Source organism: Bidens hawaiensis, unplaced genomic scaffold (assembly GCF_021521415.1).
Source record: "Bidens hawaiensis isolate Kalapana, Puna unplaced genomic scaffold, B.hawaiensis_p1.1 tig00025785_1, whole genome shotgun sequence".
NCBI classification, from domain to species: Eukaryota; Viridiplantae; Streptophyta; class Magnoliopsida; order Asterales; family Asteraceae; genus Bidens; species Bidens hawaiensis.
In genome coordinates, this window is record NW_027494130.1 from 184,843 (window position 1) to 202,254 (window position 17,412).

The following is a 17,412-nucleotide window of genomic DNA, read 5'->3' on the forward strand; positions in this document are numbered from 1 at the left end:
CCAACCAAAGTACAACCATCCTAAGCTTCTTCCCTCACAAAACTACTTTCCTTTTATACAACCCAACCGGATAAACCGGAATCACAATAAACAAACGCACTACTTTCCATCTCGGAAATGCTGGTAATCGAACCGGCTACCGCCTTCCGTACACCCTCCGTCCGGTTCACTCCTAATTGCCGCCTCTTCTCTCACTCCACCAGCTTATTCATCCCCTGGTATTCAATTCATTAATTAATGTACCTATTACTTAGTTAGTTGGTTAGTTAGTTACAAACTAATTAACTAACTAACTAACTAACTAATTATTGTTATATGAACTGAATTAGTTAGTTAGTTAATTAGAGGTGTTTATGATGTTAGGGATTGTGATTATGAATATAGTGTTTATTGTTGTTGATTTGTGTTAGTAATAAGATTACGAGAAGGAGCAATTTCGCGAAGAGCAGAATTAGGGCTTCTGCGGAGGAGCTGTCAGGTCCGGTGAAACAAGCGAAACCGCAGCGGTATCATCCGTCCGAAGACATTTCGGATAGCGGATGAGAATGGAGACGCGATACTCGGACCTGCTGAAACTAGCAGGATTGTTATTGAGGTAATAATCTTTGTGTTAGTGAATGTTCGGTAATGCGTTTGTTTATGTTTGTTTGCTTGTTTAATAAATGAACGAGCATGAATAAGGAGTTTCATTCGAATAGCTAAATGAACGAACATGGGCAGAGGCCATGTTCATTCACTTGTGTTCGTGAACATTCGATAATGTGTCTGTTAATGTTCCTTAATGTTTGTTTGTTTATTTTTTTTCATTAAAGGTTTTTAATATTTTTAATGATTTTCCTAATATTATGATATAGATTTAAGAAAAATTATCAACTACATTATGTGATAAATCTATATGTGAATATGAATGTGATCAATTAAAACATTGTTTGTGTTCGTGAACTGTTCACGAGCAAGTTCATATTCTTAATGAACGAATATGAGCAAGAAGTTTGTTCGGTTAGGTGTTCGTGAACTCTTTGCTTTTCCAATAAAAGCTTAACGAACAAACACGAACAAGGCCTTGTTCGGTTCGTTTACACGGTTACACCCCTAGTATTTCCATGTAGGCAGATGTTTGATGCTAAAGCAAAATCTTCTCGCGGATAATCAAAGAAGCTGTTTCTGGACAAAAATGTGGTTTAGTTAGAATCTAGTTTCTCATTTGCCATAAACTTTTGTAGCATGTGATAATATTTTAATTTAAAAGAAGTTATGACTGTTTAATATTAGCATAAGCGTTAACATAGAGTCATCTTCCTCAGGCTTGTTATGTGACTTGAGTTGCATGTTGTACCAATTGCTTTAATAACACGAACTGGCCATTGCTGGAGTCAATTAACTGCAGAGTTATCCATATCACATGTAGTGTTGACTGCAAACATGTTACTTTTGTCAGGTAAACAGCAAAGCAATGCTCATGTTTTCAGGCGTGGTAGGTGATGGAGTCCATGAAAATATTTTTTGGCCGGATCTACCCTATGTCACCGATGAACATGGAAGTAAGTTATCCTGTTAAACAGTGGCGGATTCAGGAAATTTTTCCTATGGGTTCACTTGTTTTCGGTGGTCAAATTTCGCACAACCAAAAGCTAAATTTTTTGGGCCGGTTGGCTCAGATCGTGTCGGGTAAGAGAACAATATAAAATATGATATCGTAATTAAAGAATATAATATTAGAAAACACACAATAAAATCACGAGATCATTGGAAACTAGTTCTATACTCATCCGGTAAACGGGTATTTTAATTTCATAATTTTCTTTGCACTCCAAACAAAACAATATTCGTTTAAACCGCCTTCGCTTTTTGTCAAATTTGACCAGAGAAAATAAAAGGACTTTGACAAACATCAACTATTCCCTAAGCCAAACAATAACCAAAACATCATATTTTAATTAAACAAAAACTAATGTAGAAATAAAATAGACTTGTAAATGTTACTGCATAGTGTTGGATACTTGGATGTGGGGAATGCAAGACCCCATTATTGATATTAGTTTGTTTAAAAATTAAAAAAATCATACAAAATGACAGAAGGGAGACTCAAACAGGTAACCACACCTTTAATATAAGATGGATTTCCCACTGGAACAAATATTCAATCCTGCAAATGGTTTACTTCATAAAAATATATGGGTTCGCTCCAGATTTTTATATATGCTTTCTATTAAAATTCCGAAAGTCAGTGGGTTCCCGTGAACCCGTAACTCCATACGTAGATCCGCCCCTGCTCTTAAAGATCCTGTTATGTGAATTTTATTATGGAAACTTGTTATTTACTCAGTTTCATGTTCTGATGTGTTACAGATATATATTTCCAAGTGAAAAATGACGAAGACATTCTTCAAACTCTTACTTCTGAGGATACCCTTGTGGTAAGGAATAGGGATATGCTAGAAACCGAAAAAACCGTTCCGGAACCGAAAAAACCGAAAAAACCGACGGTTTGGTTCTATGTTTTTGTAAAAACCGAACTAACGGCTCGGTGTTGGTTTTGCATGTAATAAAAACCGAAAAAACCGAACCGAATTCCTAATTTTTATTGTTTAATTTTTTTTAAAGTAATTTATAAGAATTTAATAAATATGTAATTCAAATATTTTTGTCCAAATGTATAATATTTATTAGTTAAAAATTAACAAAATTATATATACCTATATTCATTATTTTGGCCAACTTAGTTTTCGGCCTAAAATGTTCAAGCTCAAATGGAAAAAACCAAAAAAACCGAAACCGAACCTAAACCAAAACAAAAATCGAAAAACCGAAACCGAAAAAAAAAAACCGAACGGTTTCAAAAATTCCAAAAACCGAAGTTTTGGTTTTCGGTTCGGTTTTAGCTCAAAACCACACCGAACCGCACCACGCACACCCCTAGTAAGGAACATGTTATTATACGTTGAATGAGTAAAGACAGCTGTCTATTTCAAGTTATGAAGTTAATTAACCAATATACTCAATGCAGCAAGTCATCATAGGGTTAGACACGACTGAAATGGTTAGTGAGATGGAGCTGATAGGTCAAGCAGAGTCTGATTTTGATATGGAGGAAATTGATGATGAAGACAGTGGCACCGAAGATGATGAAAATGATGATGATGGTGATTATGATGATGACGATGATGATGAAGACGACGAGAGTGGCGGCTATGAAAATGTGACAACTTCAATGCTTTATTAATTTTGTTCTCTCGCTCATCTGAAATATTGTTATAACCTTTGTCTTCATAATGTTGTAGGAATGGCTTTCACTTCTAGAAGATGGGGATGATGATGAGGATCCTGGTGATTGGGCGAAGTTGGAAACCATGCGTTCTTCCCATCCAGTGCAATTTGCTAAACAGATGGCACAAGTAAGCACTCGTTCATTTTCCACTGTGAAAATTAAGTTTTTTGGTGAACCTTTTGTCTTTCCGTAGTTTGTATCAGACGATCCGGTAGACTACATGGACCAGCCTCCGGCTGGTCTTGCTATTCAAGGCGTTCTTAGACCTGCATTTGTTGAAGAAATTCAGTCTTGAACAAATATATGATCGACAGTCAGTCTAAAGATGAAGCAAATCAGATTTCTGAAGAGAAAGAAGAAGATTTAGGTGTCATCAATGGCCACAGGTATGAACCGGATGATCCAAACACAGAAGAGGAATTGCAGAAAGATCAAATTTCAGGAAACGGGACTTCATATTATAAGCTAGAGTTTGTAAAAATTCATTTGATCTCAGCACATGGAAATCAGGTATTTTGAAATAAATCAATCTGCAACTTTAGAAATTAAAAAATATCGACACATGTATTATATATAATATAACAAATCCTCTACAGATTTTTGTTGAAGTGGACGATTTTAAGAGGGCTAAACCTGATGCTATTGCACATTCGGCTCCCAAAATCATATCCCAGTCTTAAATCTGGTGGAGAAAAGACAACACTAGCCCTTAAATCCTTATGTTGGAGATGTAAGGGCCTTCAAGTGGAGGTAACATCTACTCACTTTTTGTAACTTTGTCTTCCAACATTGTGTAGAGGATAAGCTATATTTAAGTGTTTGGCCTAGCTTTTATATTTTTGCTTATGCTTATATTTTAAAGTAGCTTATAACTTATTTTCTATTATTTGATAAGCTATATTTAAGTGTTTGGATTAGCTTATATTCTACAAGTTAATTATGTGTCTTAATAAGTTGTTAAATCCACATTCTATAATTTGTTAATAAGTTGCTTCAATTATTACTAATCCATCATCATTTGAGGGCAAATGGGTAACTTACACCCTTACACAAATAAGCTTCTTCAAATAAGCTAAAAAACCATCTTCAAATAAGCTTCTTCAAATTAGCTTATATAAGCTAATAAGCATAAGCTTAAAAGGCTAAACCAAACACCAAGTTAAGCTTATTTTGTAAAAAAAGCTAAAAAAGCTATAAGCTTTGTTAAAAAAGCTAGGCCAAACACCAGATGATAAAAATAATGATAATTTGTGCTTACATTTGCAACTAATGACTGGAGGTAGCTGTTATTGGCGTGGATAGCCTAGGATTTGATGTAAGAGTGTGTTCAGGAAGACAAGTTCAAACATTGCGGTTTGCATTTAAGAAAAGGGTATATATATGCTAGCGAAACAAATTCTGATAAACTTTTTATGTTCATGTTCTTTTTTGTCGGGAGCTAATGCGTGTTTGTGATTGAAATGCAGGCTTCTTCGGAGTACAGTGCAGAGAGACAGTTGAATAACTTATTGTTTCCGAGAATGCCAGGCAAGCAACAAAAGCAGAAAGAAGCCCATCAAACTGAACTCTAATAAACTAAACTGGGAGTAACAAATTTGTGGGCAAACCTTTGTGCTCATGTACATAGGATGCAATTTTTATTTTTTATTGCTCAGTTTTATCATTCTTTATACCTATAAGATTGTAAGTTTAACACTTAACAATCATATGACAACAGCTTGTTGCTATATCAAATAGATAAATATTTATATTGTTGGAAAATATAGTTGAAGGAATGATTTTTTTTTACTAAAGATAAGTAATTGTATTTATATATGAGAAATATTTACATTGTTAGAAATTGTAGTTGAAAGTATGATTTTTTTTTACTAACTTTAAAGATAAATAATTGTATTATATTTGGAATACTAATTAATAGTTTGTCGTTTTAGGTTCTCCTTAATGAAAGTTTCCTAACAAGTTATAATACTTCCAATATGAAGCTAAGGTAATCATTATTAGGAACCAGTGCATCAACAACTACTATGCTATTGACGATAACTTCATGAACATTGACTTGTGCTATCAACAAGAACCGGTGTGGTCAACGCCATGCCCGGTTCCGAGAAAGCAAAAAAATTTTTGGGTCGGAGGCGAAATTTTTTCCGGGCCTTAGTTAAAAAGGAGTATTTTGTTGGTTTAAATAATTAAATATTTACATAGGTTTAATTGGTTATAATTTGGATTGCGTAAAAATATTTTGTATAAAAAAAGGATTAAACATGTCACAAATGAGACTTGAACCTATAACCTTTTGGTTGAGAGCAATACTCTTTTGCCACTAGACCAAGCTAGTTGTCTTGTAATTAAGTTTAAACACTAAATATACATATTGTTTTTAATAAAAATAATTATAATATTAAAAAAAAATCGGGCCTAACGGAGTGTCGGGCCCGTGGCCGTCGACCACCCCGCCACCCCTATGGGCCGGCCTTGGTCAATGCTAACTGACACTAATGATAACCTGGTAGATAAGCAGTAAGTGAGTTAATGATGACAGACCACTCATCTTGAGTTAACTATCAACTTTAGTACTCTTTTATGAACATTGTACCGTTTCAACTAATTGTTGTGATAGTTCCCCAACTATAAAATGTAAGTCCTTGGTCATTTTTTGGTACACGTTCTTTATAAGATAAAGCGAATTCTTGTTTTCTCTATAAAGTACCCGATATAACATATTAAAAGTACCATCGAGATACTTTTGTTGAAGTTAGAGAGATTGTCCAAACTATTCCAAACTGTAAAACCTACATTCGATATATAAACAAAATAAAATAAAAGTTACCGTGTCTTGTTGGTTGACCTTACACCCTATTTAATATATGTTACGATGTTGCATGCATACATTAAAAAATCGTTAAGTTTGTTGACTTCAAACACTATATTTAGGGCATTCCCAGCCCATTTCCTACCAAATATTAATATCACATAGAGTAAAATGTTATTTTCGTTTTTGTGGTTTGACAAATAATACGAATTTAGTCCAAAAAGTTTATTCTTTTTCATATGGACCAATGACCATCCACGTTTTCCAATTCTTATCAGTTACATCCAAATTACTAACCCCGTTGAATTTTATCGTTAAGTTAGGGTATGCATGTCTTTTTACTCTTTCTTTATTATAATATTTTTTCAGTGAACTGCGGTTTTCGTCCTTGTGCTTTATCCAAATCTGTGGTTTTAGTCAAATAGTTTCAAGTTTGCAATTTTCGTCCTTGTAATTTCATTTCACTTGCAATTAAACACGAATTTATTAACTTCGTTAAGTCTGATCGTTAACCCATCTGCGTGACCCTCTCACGTGACGACCAGCTTGTCGTTTTTCTCCCCAAATAACGTTTTTCAAGCTACGAGATAAGAATGCTATATACACATCCACCGCAAATTATATTAAATTAAAGGGGAGTAAAATTTTCATTTCAATATTGATTTCCTTTTTTAATGTGGTGTACTGTTTGAGTTTTTCAAGGGAGACTCAGTTTTAATTCACACTTACAATAATTTGGGAGACATCAGTGGCTCAATAATGGAAGACTAGGATCTTTATGATTTCCAGTTCGATCCTAGAGGCTTTCGAGTTTTATCACTAGTGGGCCTTTGGGTCGGTGGTTTTCCTGAACTGAAAATAATTTAGAGATGTTTAAAGGCCTCGTACGGTGAGGTTAATCCAGCTTGGGATGTTCTTTGGTCATTGGGTCACGCTGTACGACCATGCTTTCTATGTTGGTGAAATTAAAAAAAAAAATTAAATAAAATAATAACTACCGATGACAGCCACATAAGTCGGTTGACTTGGTTGCTGCAGGAACGTATGCTTAACCGTACACAGTGCGTACAAAACCACATGATTTCTTTTTATTCACTCTTCCTCCAACCGCCTAAACACATGGTATCACTCATCAATCCCACCAATTATCCACCTGAACCACCCATGCCGGTTCCTAATAATAGTATCGCCGATGATGCTTCTAAGAAGATCAGAAAACCCTACACCATCACCAAATCCCGTGAGAGCTGGTCCGATCCAGAGCACGATAAGTTCCTCGAAGCACTCCAACTGTAAGTTTATATTATTATTATTATTATTATGCTCTAACTAACTCTAGGGTTTCATTTTCCTATTGTCTTAATAATTGGATTTTACTTGTCTTAATATAAACTTTGGAGAATGAATTCAATTGCCTAATTAGGTCAATTTTCAGGGGTGAGTAAAAACAGAACCATAACTGAACAAAAGCTACTGTTATGCTCACGGTTAATGTGTTTTCGTTAACCGAATTTAACCGAAACTGAACCGAACCGAACCGAACCTTGTTTGTTTGTGCTTTTTTTTCTAATTTTATAGCTTTATTTCCATCTTTTATACATTTGTTTCTAGCTTCGAACATTTAAGTATATGCTGCAACTGTTTATAACATAGCTTGGAATGACATATTTCAGCTTCGAAACTTCATAATTGAGCTTGGAAGTTGGAACATAACATAACTGAACCGTTTTCAACTGGAACAAAAAAAAACATATAAATAATCGAAATTAATTGAAACTGACGGTTAACCGAACCGACTTTGCACACCCGTTATTTTCAGCACACATGATACTTATATTTCCTGGTGAATCTGATTGTGGAATGAAACATTTTTTTTAAAATGATTACATTTTTATTTACATGGTTAACTATGATGAATATTGTGCCTTACCGGAAGTTCATGTGATTGTTGTAATCCCAGGTTTTATGAGTTTTTGCTTATTAATTGGATGATAACTAGAATGGATTGTTGCTTCTGTGATCATTGTTAAATCTGGATGGCCAAGTATATGCATTTTTCGGTAAAATCATGGTAGGGTATTTGAAGTTGCACTAATGCTAGATAATTACACATAGTATTACCTTTAAGTGGTTCTTTTCTAGTTATTTAAGAATTGATGATTATATCCTAACCATGTGATCGATTGATTGAGTTCTGTTTCGGATCAGTAATTTATTATTTATTTTTCCTACGATGATTAAGCAATCCTAACTCTAGTTGATAGATCTTTGAACGTGGGCTGATTGTTATTCGATCCACCCTTTGATTGACAGATTTGACCGTGACTGGAAGAAAATTGAAGCTTTTATAGGATCAAAAACTGTTATCCAGGTACATGATGTGCTTTTATATTCATTTATGCATTATTTTCAAACCTTTTTCTTTTGTTAGAAAATTCCTCATCTAGAATAAATTCTACATGACCGTGTCAACTGACAAGCTTGGTGTATTTGTCTCGTAAAATAAGTAAGCATACGTGACTAACTAAAAACAACCATTGCAGATTCGTAGTCATGCACAGAAGTACTTTCTGAAGGTCCAAAAAAGTGGCACTAGTGAACATCTTCCTCCCCCTCGTCCTAAAAGGAAGGCCGCTCACCCTTATCCACAAAAGGCTGCAAAAAACGGTCAGTTTTATACAAAATTTTGACCGTCACCAGTTATAGTCTTAAATTCTTATACTGACTCGAGGTATAATATTTGGCAGTTCCAGCAGTTTTTCAAGTTACAGCATCTTTTCAAAACTCAGCTGCCGTTAGTGAACCTGGATTCGTACAAGGTACAGATCCTTCTACACTTGTGAAACAATCTGTATCAGACGCAGCAGCTGTTTGTTCCAGAATCCATAACCCCAAGGAGTTAAGTAGTTTATCCCAAATGGTCAAAGGTAAGGACTCCATGTGGACTGTTATGCTTAGTTAGTTGATTTACTGCGATATCCTTTTCTTTTTATTTCCTTGTATTTGAATCTTGCTGTTTACTATCTTGACATTTGGACATTACAGATGATAGGGTATCCACAAGCCAACAAACAGATACCAACTGTTGCAGCAGTAATGAGAGTGCTTTTAAAACACAGCCTGCAAGCGATGTACATGAACAAAGAACACATGACCTTCAACTTAGAGGTAATTTTAATAATAGTAATGTTATTTACTAATAATTGTAATGTTATTTACTATTTTACTGTTCACATATTTGTATTAATCTGATGCAACATATTTTCAAAGTGGATTTATTTCAAAGTTTTTTTAAATTTATGTTGTTTTTCTGATGCTGCAGTTCTACCAGACTTTGCTCAAGTTTATGGCTTTATTGGCAGCGTCTTTGATCCCAATACTAGTGGCCACTTGCAGAAACTCAAGAAGATGGACCCCATTGATGTTGAAACGGTGTGCAACGCAACCTTATCCCTTTGGTCACTTTTATGCATTGTCATCTATTTGGATTTTCTTTAAATAAATATGCTATTTTCAGGTACTGCTGCTAATGAGAAATCTCTCCATCAACTTGACTAGTCCTGCTTTTGAGGATCATGTAAGATTGCCTAACTTGATTTGACAACCTTATAATACATGGCACACACACACACACACGCACATGAAACGAGCATGAGTGCATGATATCTGTTGGTGATAATGTTTTACCAGATAATTCTTATTGTGGAATTTAAGTCATGGGAGATACTTGTGTATGGATGCTGTTGAACCCCAATTTGATCCCTTCGTTTCTGATTATTAGTAATGCATGCAGAGACGTTTGTTATCGAACTGTGATATTGAATCAGAGAAAGAGAACTCAGATGATGTGGTAGACACTCTTCTCGATTGTCAGCCTGAACAAGTGGGGTCACCTTGGGTAAGTAACAGTGCTCTCTTTCTCACACACATATGTTGGTTTTCAAGCCGTTAAAATTTTGACCGTTCACATATGAATGCGTAGATTTGGGTTGAAGGGTCAAATACTCAAATGGGTTAAATAGATGTTTTCTAAACTAAAACGAAGCCTGTCATATGGGTCATCTGAAGTGTGGTTCTAATGCATTCGTATTACAATTTTCTAATGCGTTTTATTCATCAAGCTATTACATTATAGGTATTATGGACTCTTTTTTCTCATTGTTGATAAAGTCTTGTATTTTATATTCAACAAAAATGCCCATTTTCTCTATTTTCATGAATTAAACCTTCACTTTATACAACAACAACCATACCCAATAAACCTTCACTTCATAAAAAATAGCAAAACAAGTCTTTATAAAAGTACAAGGATAGCGTATTTTCAATAATTCCTATCGTGCCCATCACACTAGTTATTATGCAAAATAATGTCTACCTGGCCTGACCCGTTTACTGAGATTCACCCTCTTTGATCTTTTATCCAATGCACACACTACCACCTAGAACGTAAATTTAGTTTGACTGAGTTGGACATGGTATGAAATGGCAGGACCTGAATGGAGCAAGCGGTGGGCCACCGCAGCTATGCCCTTTAACTTAACGAAGTAAGGACCGTCCTAGTGTTCTGCTATGATTTGTGGTATGTGTACACGGAAACTGTTTAATAGAAAGACATCTGATTGCGGAAATGTAACATGTATAGGGTAGTTTATGTATGTATATCTGAGTTGCAGTTTGTGTTGTAAAGTTTTAAATTTGTGTGTATCCTTGGCCTCTACACCTCTCTATCATATTATACTGCTCTTCTTTTAGTTGAAACTGGTAATAGATATGCTGATTTTATGTGCAATAGGTCTCTCATGTTATGCCCGTAGTAGATAAATTTTTTTTAATATTTGAACTTTTAGTCTCTTCATTTCTAAGACTCAGTCTTTTACATTTGCTACTCGCAATTTTCTATTGTTTAGCATCCGCAAGTATCTACTTATCAACTGTTCATCTGATCTCAAGCTTAAGTAACTTATTTAGTTAAAGATGAGAAACCAAACCTTTAATTAAATCTGAGCCAACTAACCCCGTTAACTCTGTTCGTTAAACCTATCATACATGAGGGGTAATGACTAGAGATAACGGGTTTAGTTGGATCGGGTTTAATTGCAAGTGAAAATAAAATTATTAAACGACCTCAAAATTTCAAACTATTTGATTAAAACCACATACTTGGCCAACCCACAATAACGAAAGTCGAAAAACACAGTTTTTTTTTTAAAACAATTATAGTATCTTTTAAAGTAGTATGTATATTTAGAACTGCATATATATATTTTAAATGTTTTTCATGTTTATCCAATACAATTCATACCCTCAATCTCATATAGTCATGTTAGTATCATAATTACAAAACGCATCAGGAAGTAAGAAGACTCAATAAAGGGGTATATATTTTACCATCTTGACCATACTACCAAAGATATAATATTCACTTGATACCAGACTCAAAACACAATGATAACAAGTTCAAAAACAACATAAAAAAACACACACCCATTTAGACGAAACCATTTAAACAGACACAGAACATGACCAAAACATAAACCATCTAATCCACTTCCTCCATCTTGCTCTCCTCACCACCTGCTTCCTCCAAAGCAGGCATTTCGGCATCCTCCTCGCCTTCTTCCTCGTCAATACTCAAACCCAACTTCAACATCCTGTGAATCCTCCCACCGAACGTGTTCGGATCCTCCAAACTAAACCCGGATGTCAGCAACGCAGTCTCAAGCAAAAGCAGCACCAAATCCTTAACCGACTTATCATTCTTATCCGCGTCAGCCCTCTTCCTGAGCTCCTCCATTATGGGATTATCCGGGTTAATCTCCATTGTCTTCTTACTTGACATGTAAGCCCCCATGCTACTGTCTCTGAGCGCCTGCGCCTTCATGATCCTCTCCATGTTAGCCGTCCATCCATACTCCCCGGTCACCAAACAGCAAGGCGAGTCCACTATACGATCAGAAACAACCACCTTTTCCACTTTGTCACCCAATATGTCCTTAATCGTCTTGCATAGATTCTCGAACGATTTCTTCTTTTCCTCCCTCTTCTTTTTCTCCTCGGTTTCGTCTAGTTTTAAACCTTCCTTTGTTGCAGACACTAGCTTCTTCCCATCATACTCCTTCAACTGGCCAACCGCATACTCGTCAATCGCGTCCACCATGAACAACACTTCGTAACCTTTTTTCTTTAATCTCTCCAAAAACGGAGAGTTCTCGACCGCCTTTTTGCTTTCACCGGTGATGTAGTAAATGTCTTTCTGACTTTCTTTCATGCGAGTCACGTAGTCTTTTAAGCTCGTCAGCTCGTCACCGCTCTTGGTTGAGTAATACCGAAGCAGATCAGCCAGCTTTGCCCTGTTCTGGCTGTCTTCATGGATACCCAATTTCAAATTCTTCGAAAAGGCTTCGTAGAATTTATTATAATCGTCTTTGTTCTCGGCAATCTCGTTAAACATCTCGATACATTTCTTCACAAGATTCTTTCGGATAACTTTAAGAATCTTGTTCTGTTGAAGCATTTCGCGCGAGATGTTAAGCGGCAAGTCATCCGAGTCCACCACACCCTTCACGAACCCGAGATACTCTGGGATCAGCTCTTCACAGTTGTCCATGATGAAAACTCTCCTGACATACAACTTGATGTTGTTCATCTTCTTACACGTGTCAAACAGGTCAAACGGAGCGCGTTTAGGGACAAACAGGATCGCTTTGAACTCCAGTTGACCTTCAACGGAGAAGTGTTTGACAGCTAGATGATCCTCCCAGTCATTGGTCAAGCTCTTGTAGAAAGATGCATATTCCTCCTTAGTGATCTCTTCTGGTTTGCGAAGCCAGATCGGTTTCTGTTTGTTAATAAGCTCCCATTCGTGCGAAACCTCCTTGATCTTCTTCTTCTTCTTGCCCTTCTCTTTCTCTTTATCTTCGTCAACTTCCTCAATGTCGCCTTCCTTTTCCTTTTTAACCTCCTCATCTTCATCGTCACTGATCTCTTCCTCGGTTGTTTTCTCGGTCCATAGATAAATCGGATAGCTGATGAATTCGGAATGCTTCTTCACCAGATCCTTAATTCTCCTTTCTTCCAAGTACTCCATCTGCAAAATATTCAAATCAAATTAATCAAATCAATGTTATAACCATAATTATTATCAACGTTATAACCATAATTATTAAAATTAAAAGCGTGTGCCTTTTGCGCTTAAGCGCATTAATTGCGATTAGCATGCAACAGATAATTAAGGCGCAGTCATCTTTTCCCAAACCTCCTCATGCGTATTAAATACCATTTAATAATCTGTTCATATTCTCTAGGAGTCTGATACGAACCTGTCTTAGGTTGAAGGGTCCAAGGGAGATGAAAGGGCGAGGATGACGAAGGGTCTAAGTAACCGCATCATTTAATTAATAAATTGGGTCTATATATATATGTTCTTGTCCTAGTTTACAAGATATCGATGTTTATGTTTATCAAAATCAAGGTTTATATACCTTTTTTAATCGGAGATCTAATCCTTCTTGAATTGGATTAACTGGAGACTAGCCCCTCTCGAATCGGGCCAACTATCCTTTTTTCTATTTATTTATACAATTTAATATTATAATTTCCGGGTTCTATCATTTGGTTCCATTGCCGGGAAAATCGAAGAGAAGATAATTTGGAATACCAGGAGATCCTCTCATCTAACCCACTAAGAATTTACAGGCTAGTTTTGTTCTTAATTTCCTATTTTTGGATTTCTTTCTTTGTTTCCTATTTATGTTCTTTGTTACTTATAATCTTATTTGTTTTTGGTTTTTCTATGTTTCGGTTTTTCGTTTTTCTAATTATTATTTCTTAACTTGGTACTGCTTCATTTTTTGGATTTTGGTTCTTGGTTGGTTTATAAACTATTTGAAGAATGAATGTATGTGTTCTTCATAATATGTTCTAAATAAGTTAAAAATTTTGTTTTTTTAATGTGCCCCTTTTTTAAAAAAACATATGGCGCTTTTTTTGCGCTTATCGCCTGGGCGCTAGACCCAGCCTCAACGCTTTCAAGCGCATATCGCATTTGATAACTATGGTTATAACTAATTCCATGCATTTATAAACAAGGACCAACGAACGAAATAATGTCGACGAAGCGCATAATTACCTGATCCTCTTTGAGGAAGAGAGTGATCTTGGTTCCTCTGCCAAGTGGCTCCCCATTAACATCTCTGGTGACTGTGAATGAACCACCAGCTTGAGACTCCCAAATGTATTGCTCATCATCATTGTGTTTGGTGGTAACAATGACCTTCTCAGCAACTAGATATGCCGAATAGAAACCGACACCAAACTGCCCAATCATGCTCACATCAGCCCCTGCCTGAAGCGCCTCCATGAACTCCTTCGTTCCGGATCTCGCAATTGTCCCCAAATTGTTCACCAAGTCTACATAATCACAACAACATTATATTAGATCTACTGGCCAATTCTAGTTCGTGTTCGTCTTCTATGTGTCTTAACTGTCTTAATTTCACACAATCAATCAAGCACCAAAGGCATACACATACACTAACCATTCAAAGGCTAAACTGCAGATTGTCTTCAAATATTTGCCTAATTACATTTAGCAAAGCGCAACTTAAACGAAAGCTCATAACAAATTAAGAGTTAGAATATACACATTCTTCATTAAGTTTGACCTTGCTATTATTAAAGTAATAGTACTAAACCTTCAGTGAACTATAATGCATGCTAATCAACAACATTTTAGATCGATAGCTCGATTATAATACGAGACTCCACGTTCACCTTAGATGTGTCTAAGGTATCATTAGTTCATTTACTTGCACACAATTTTAAAATTCTTAACTGTTAAACGAATCTCATAACGAATAAAAGAGTTAGCAATTATTCATGAAATCTCATTATATTCCTCATTATTAATTAATTAAGAGATAGCAATTATCCAAATACCTAATCACATAGTACATTATTTACGCTAACAATTAGAAAGGCTAAACCACATATTGTCATCAAATGCACTCATCTATTTCAAATACTGATGAACAACGTATATGCATCATAACTTATAGCAAAACACAAATTAAATCTAGTAACAAAATTAACAATTTAAACATACACGTTCTTCACGAAGTTTGACCTAAGTACCTATTACCTAACTATTAAACTAACATTTTTTTTTCTGGATTAGGTGGTTTGAAAACAATTTGAAAAAAATAATAATAAAACAAAATGGCTTTAGGTAGCTGACTAAATTTTAAACTAAACTTAATTTTAAGTGTTTTTTTTTTGGTAATTTGCTGTCTTAGATAGCGGATTTTGAGTTAACTTTTCCAAGTGGCTGTCCCAGTCATCCAATTGTGATATGTGAAAGCCGCTATCTCAAATAGCGGATTACACAAACCACCATTTCCGGCAAATCACCATTTCTAGACGATGACATGGATTGCCACTTAGAAAGTTCCTCTTAATCCGCCATCAGAAATAGCGGATTACCTAAAAACACTTTAAATTTAGTGAGACACGGGAAAAAAATCTAAACTAACAGTAGTAATAAAACCTTTAATAAACCAAAAACGCATGCTAATCAACAACATTATATATTATTAGTGAAGTTAAAATACAATAACATATAGTAATCAACCTATTCTAATAATGTCAGTTTGTGAAGTTAAAATACAATAACATATAGTAATCAACAACATTATATATTATTAGTGAAGTTAAAATACAATAACATATATTAAAATACAATAACATATAGACACATGTCAGTTTGTGGTTAATCCTTACAATTGTTTTCCATCCAAAACTAATATATGTTATAGATTAATAATTATTCACTTTCCTTTTACACTATTTTTATAACATGATTAAATTATTTATTTTTCCTTTAAACTCTATTTATATTATATCTATACACTTTTATAATAATAAATATTTGCATATTATACCACTACTTATTGTTAAAATATATTTCACAACATACTTGGTGAAATCTAAAAATCAACAACAAATCGTTAAATATTAAAAAGAATATAATTTTAAATGTTATCATTAACATATTACACTATGTATATTGTTGAAGATTGATATATAATTTTATAAATTATAAATATATGATTTAAATCTATCTATTTATTTCTCCGATTAATTTAGTGAACTACACATATATGTGTTAAATTGTAATGAGAGTATATACCAACACTTTCAAATATATTAAAGTTTATCATATTTAGTTTCTTGTGTTTTTTTATCAAGGATTGCTGCGGGTTTTTTGTGGAACTTAAATTTGATTGTTACGGGTTAAAAGTTCGTTAATAGATCGTTTGGTACAAATTAACTACATTTGACTCAAATTTGTTACAGGTAAAAATGAGTAATCTGAATATTTTAAAAATATTGAGAATGCAAATAGATTTATTGTTAAATTTGTTACGTGTTCAAAGTTTTGACTTGAAAATGTAAAATAAATTAAAGTTGGAATTTTAAACGTGATTGGGTTTCGAATTTATTTTTAAGGACATTTCTGGAAATAGTCAAGATTCAGGATTTTGCACGTTGGACATTTTTTCCTTGACTATTAAAATTTAAGAAAAAATGACAAGCACTTCCGACATGCCACCTCAAGGCCTGTAAATGCTTTTAACTTTTATCAAATTAGAAAAAATTGTGTCAACATTGACTTTTCCTTTAATAGTGATCAGAATGTTTTATGTGAAGGATGACGTACAAAATTATGTTCAAGTGAAGCAAAACATTCAGAAAATTGAACGAGTTAATATGTTATTTTTTTTGTCAATTGCCAAAGTCGAGAAACCACTCAAAATTAAAAAAAATTTTATAATGTCGCTCAAAACCTATTATTATATGGGAAGTATTCTTCAAAATTGGTTCATAACTAAATTTATTTCAACTATACATATATGATACTGAAAATAAATTTTTAATAGATGGAGTGCTTTTTAGTATGTTTTTGCACGTGTATTATTTTTTAATTAAGTTTATTTTTTTTAAATTCATTTTGTGATATAAATAAAATCAATTTATATATAATAATACAAGCATAGATGTAATATATTTTTCTATGCACATTATGTATTACTTTATTTGTAACTTAATTATCCGTCAAGCTCTCGAACCGGATCTTATCCAACGCATCAGACGAGTTGCTAATAAGGAATATCTCCTTGTTGCTGTAGAAGGTGTTGATGATGAGACTCAGCAGCTGGTTGATCTCAGCTTGGAATGCGAATGTCTCTGCGTCACCCATCTGTACTTCCGCCATTATATTATTATTATTATTATTATACCGATGAGTTTAGATTGTGGTTTGTTTGGAGTTTGTTAT

At 34.4% G+C, this 17,412-nt stretch overlaps 2 protein-coding genes and 1 pseudogene across 4 annotated transcripts; 2 read left to right on the forward strand and 1 right to left on the reverse strand.

Moving 5' to 3' along the window:
• On the forward strand, positions 1-5,035 carry LOC143572263 (uncharacterized protein At3g49140-like; annotated as a pseudogene). The gene is made up of 10 exons (XR_013142231.1): positions 1-218; positions 411-595; positions 1,439-1,541; positions 2,350-2,417; positions 3,008-3,199; positions 3,282-3,395; positions 3,462-3,778; positions 3,865-4,017; positions 4,544-4,640; positions 4,735-5,035. The product of XR_013142231.1 is annotated as an uncharacterized protein At3g49140-like (transcript).
• A 2,143-nt stretch (positions 5,036-7,178) lies between these two features.
• LOC143572255 (protein REVEILLE 6-like) lies at positions 7,179-10,835 on the forward strand. Of its 2 annotated transcripts, none has more exons than XM_077057463.1 (9): positions 7,179-7,369; positions 8,391-8,448; positions 8,621-8,744; positions 8,825-9,004; positions 9,123-9,245; positions 9,400-9,509; positions 9,595-9,654; positions 9,871-9,975; positions 10,567-10,835. In XM_077057463.1, the coding sequence occupies exons 1-9, from the start codon at positions 7,197-7,199 to the stop codon at positions 10,615-10,617; spliced, it is 984 nt and encodes a 327-aa protein (XP_076913578.1). In that variant the 5' UTR covers positions 7,179-7,196; the 3' UTR covers positions 10,618-10,835. The 2 variants fall into 2 exon arrangements, with proteins under 2 accessions (XP_076913578.1, XP_076913579.1); XM_077057464.1 differs by having other exon boundaries at positions 8,834-9,004.
• Positions 10,836-11,432: 597 nt separating this feature from the next.
• LOC143572266 (heat shock protein 83-like) lies at positions 11,433-17,391 on the reverse strand. The gene is made up of 3 exons (XM_077057470.1): positions 17,204-17,391; positions 14,206-14,500; positions 11,433-13,164 (listed from the first exon to the last, which is right to left on the reverse strand). Exons 1-3 carry the CDS (start codon positions 17,347-17,349, stop codon positions 11,617-11,619), a joined length of 1,989 nt encoding a protein of 662 aa, XP_076913585.1. The 5' UTR covers positions 17,350-17,391; the 3' UTR covers positions 11,433-11,616.
• Between the last annotated feature and the right edge of the window lie 21 nt (positions 17,392-17,412).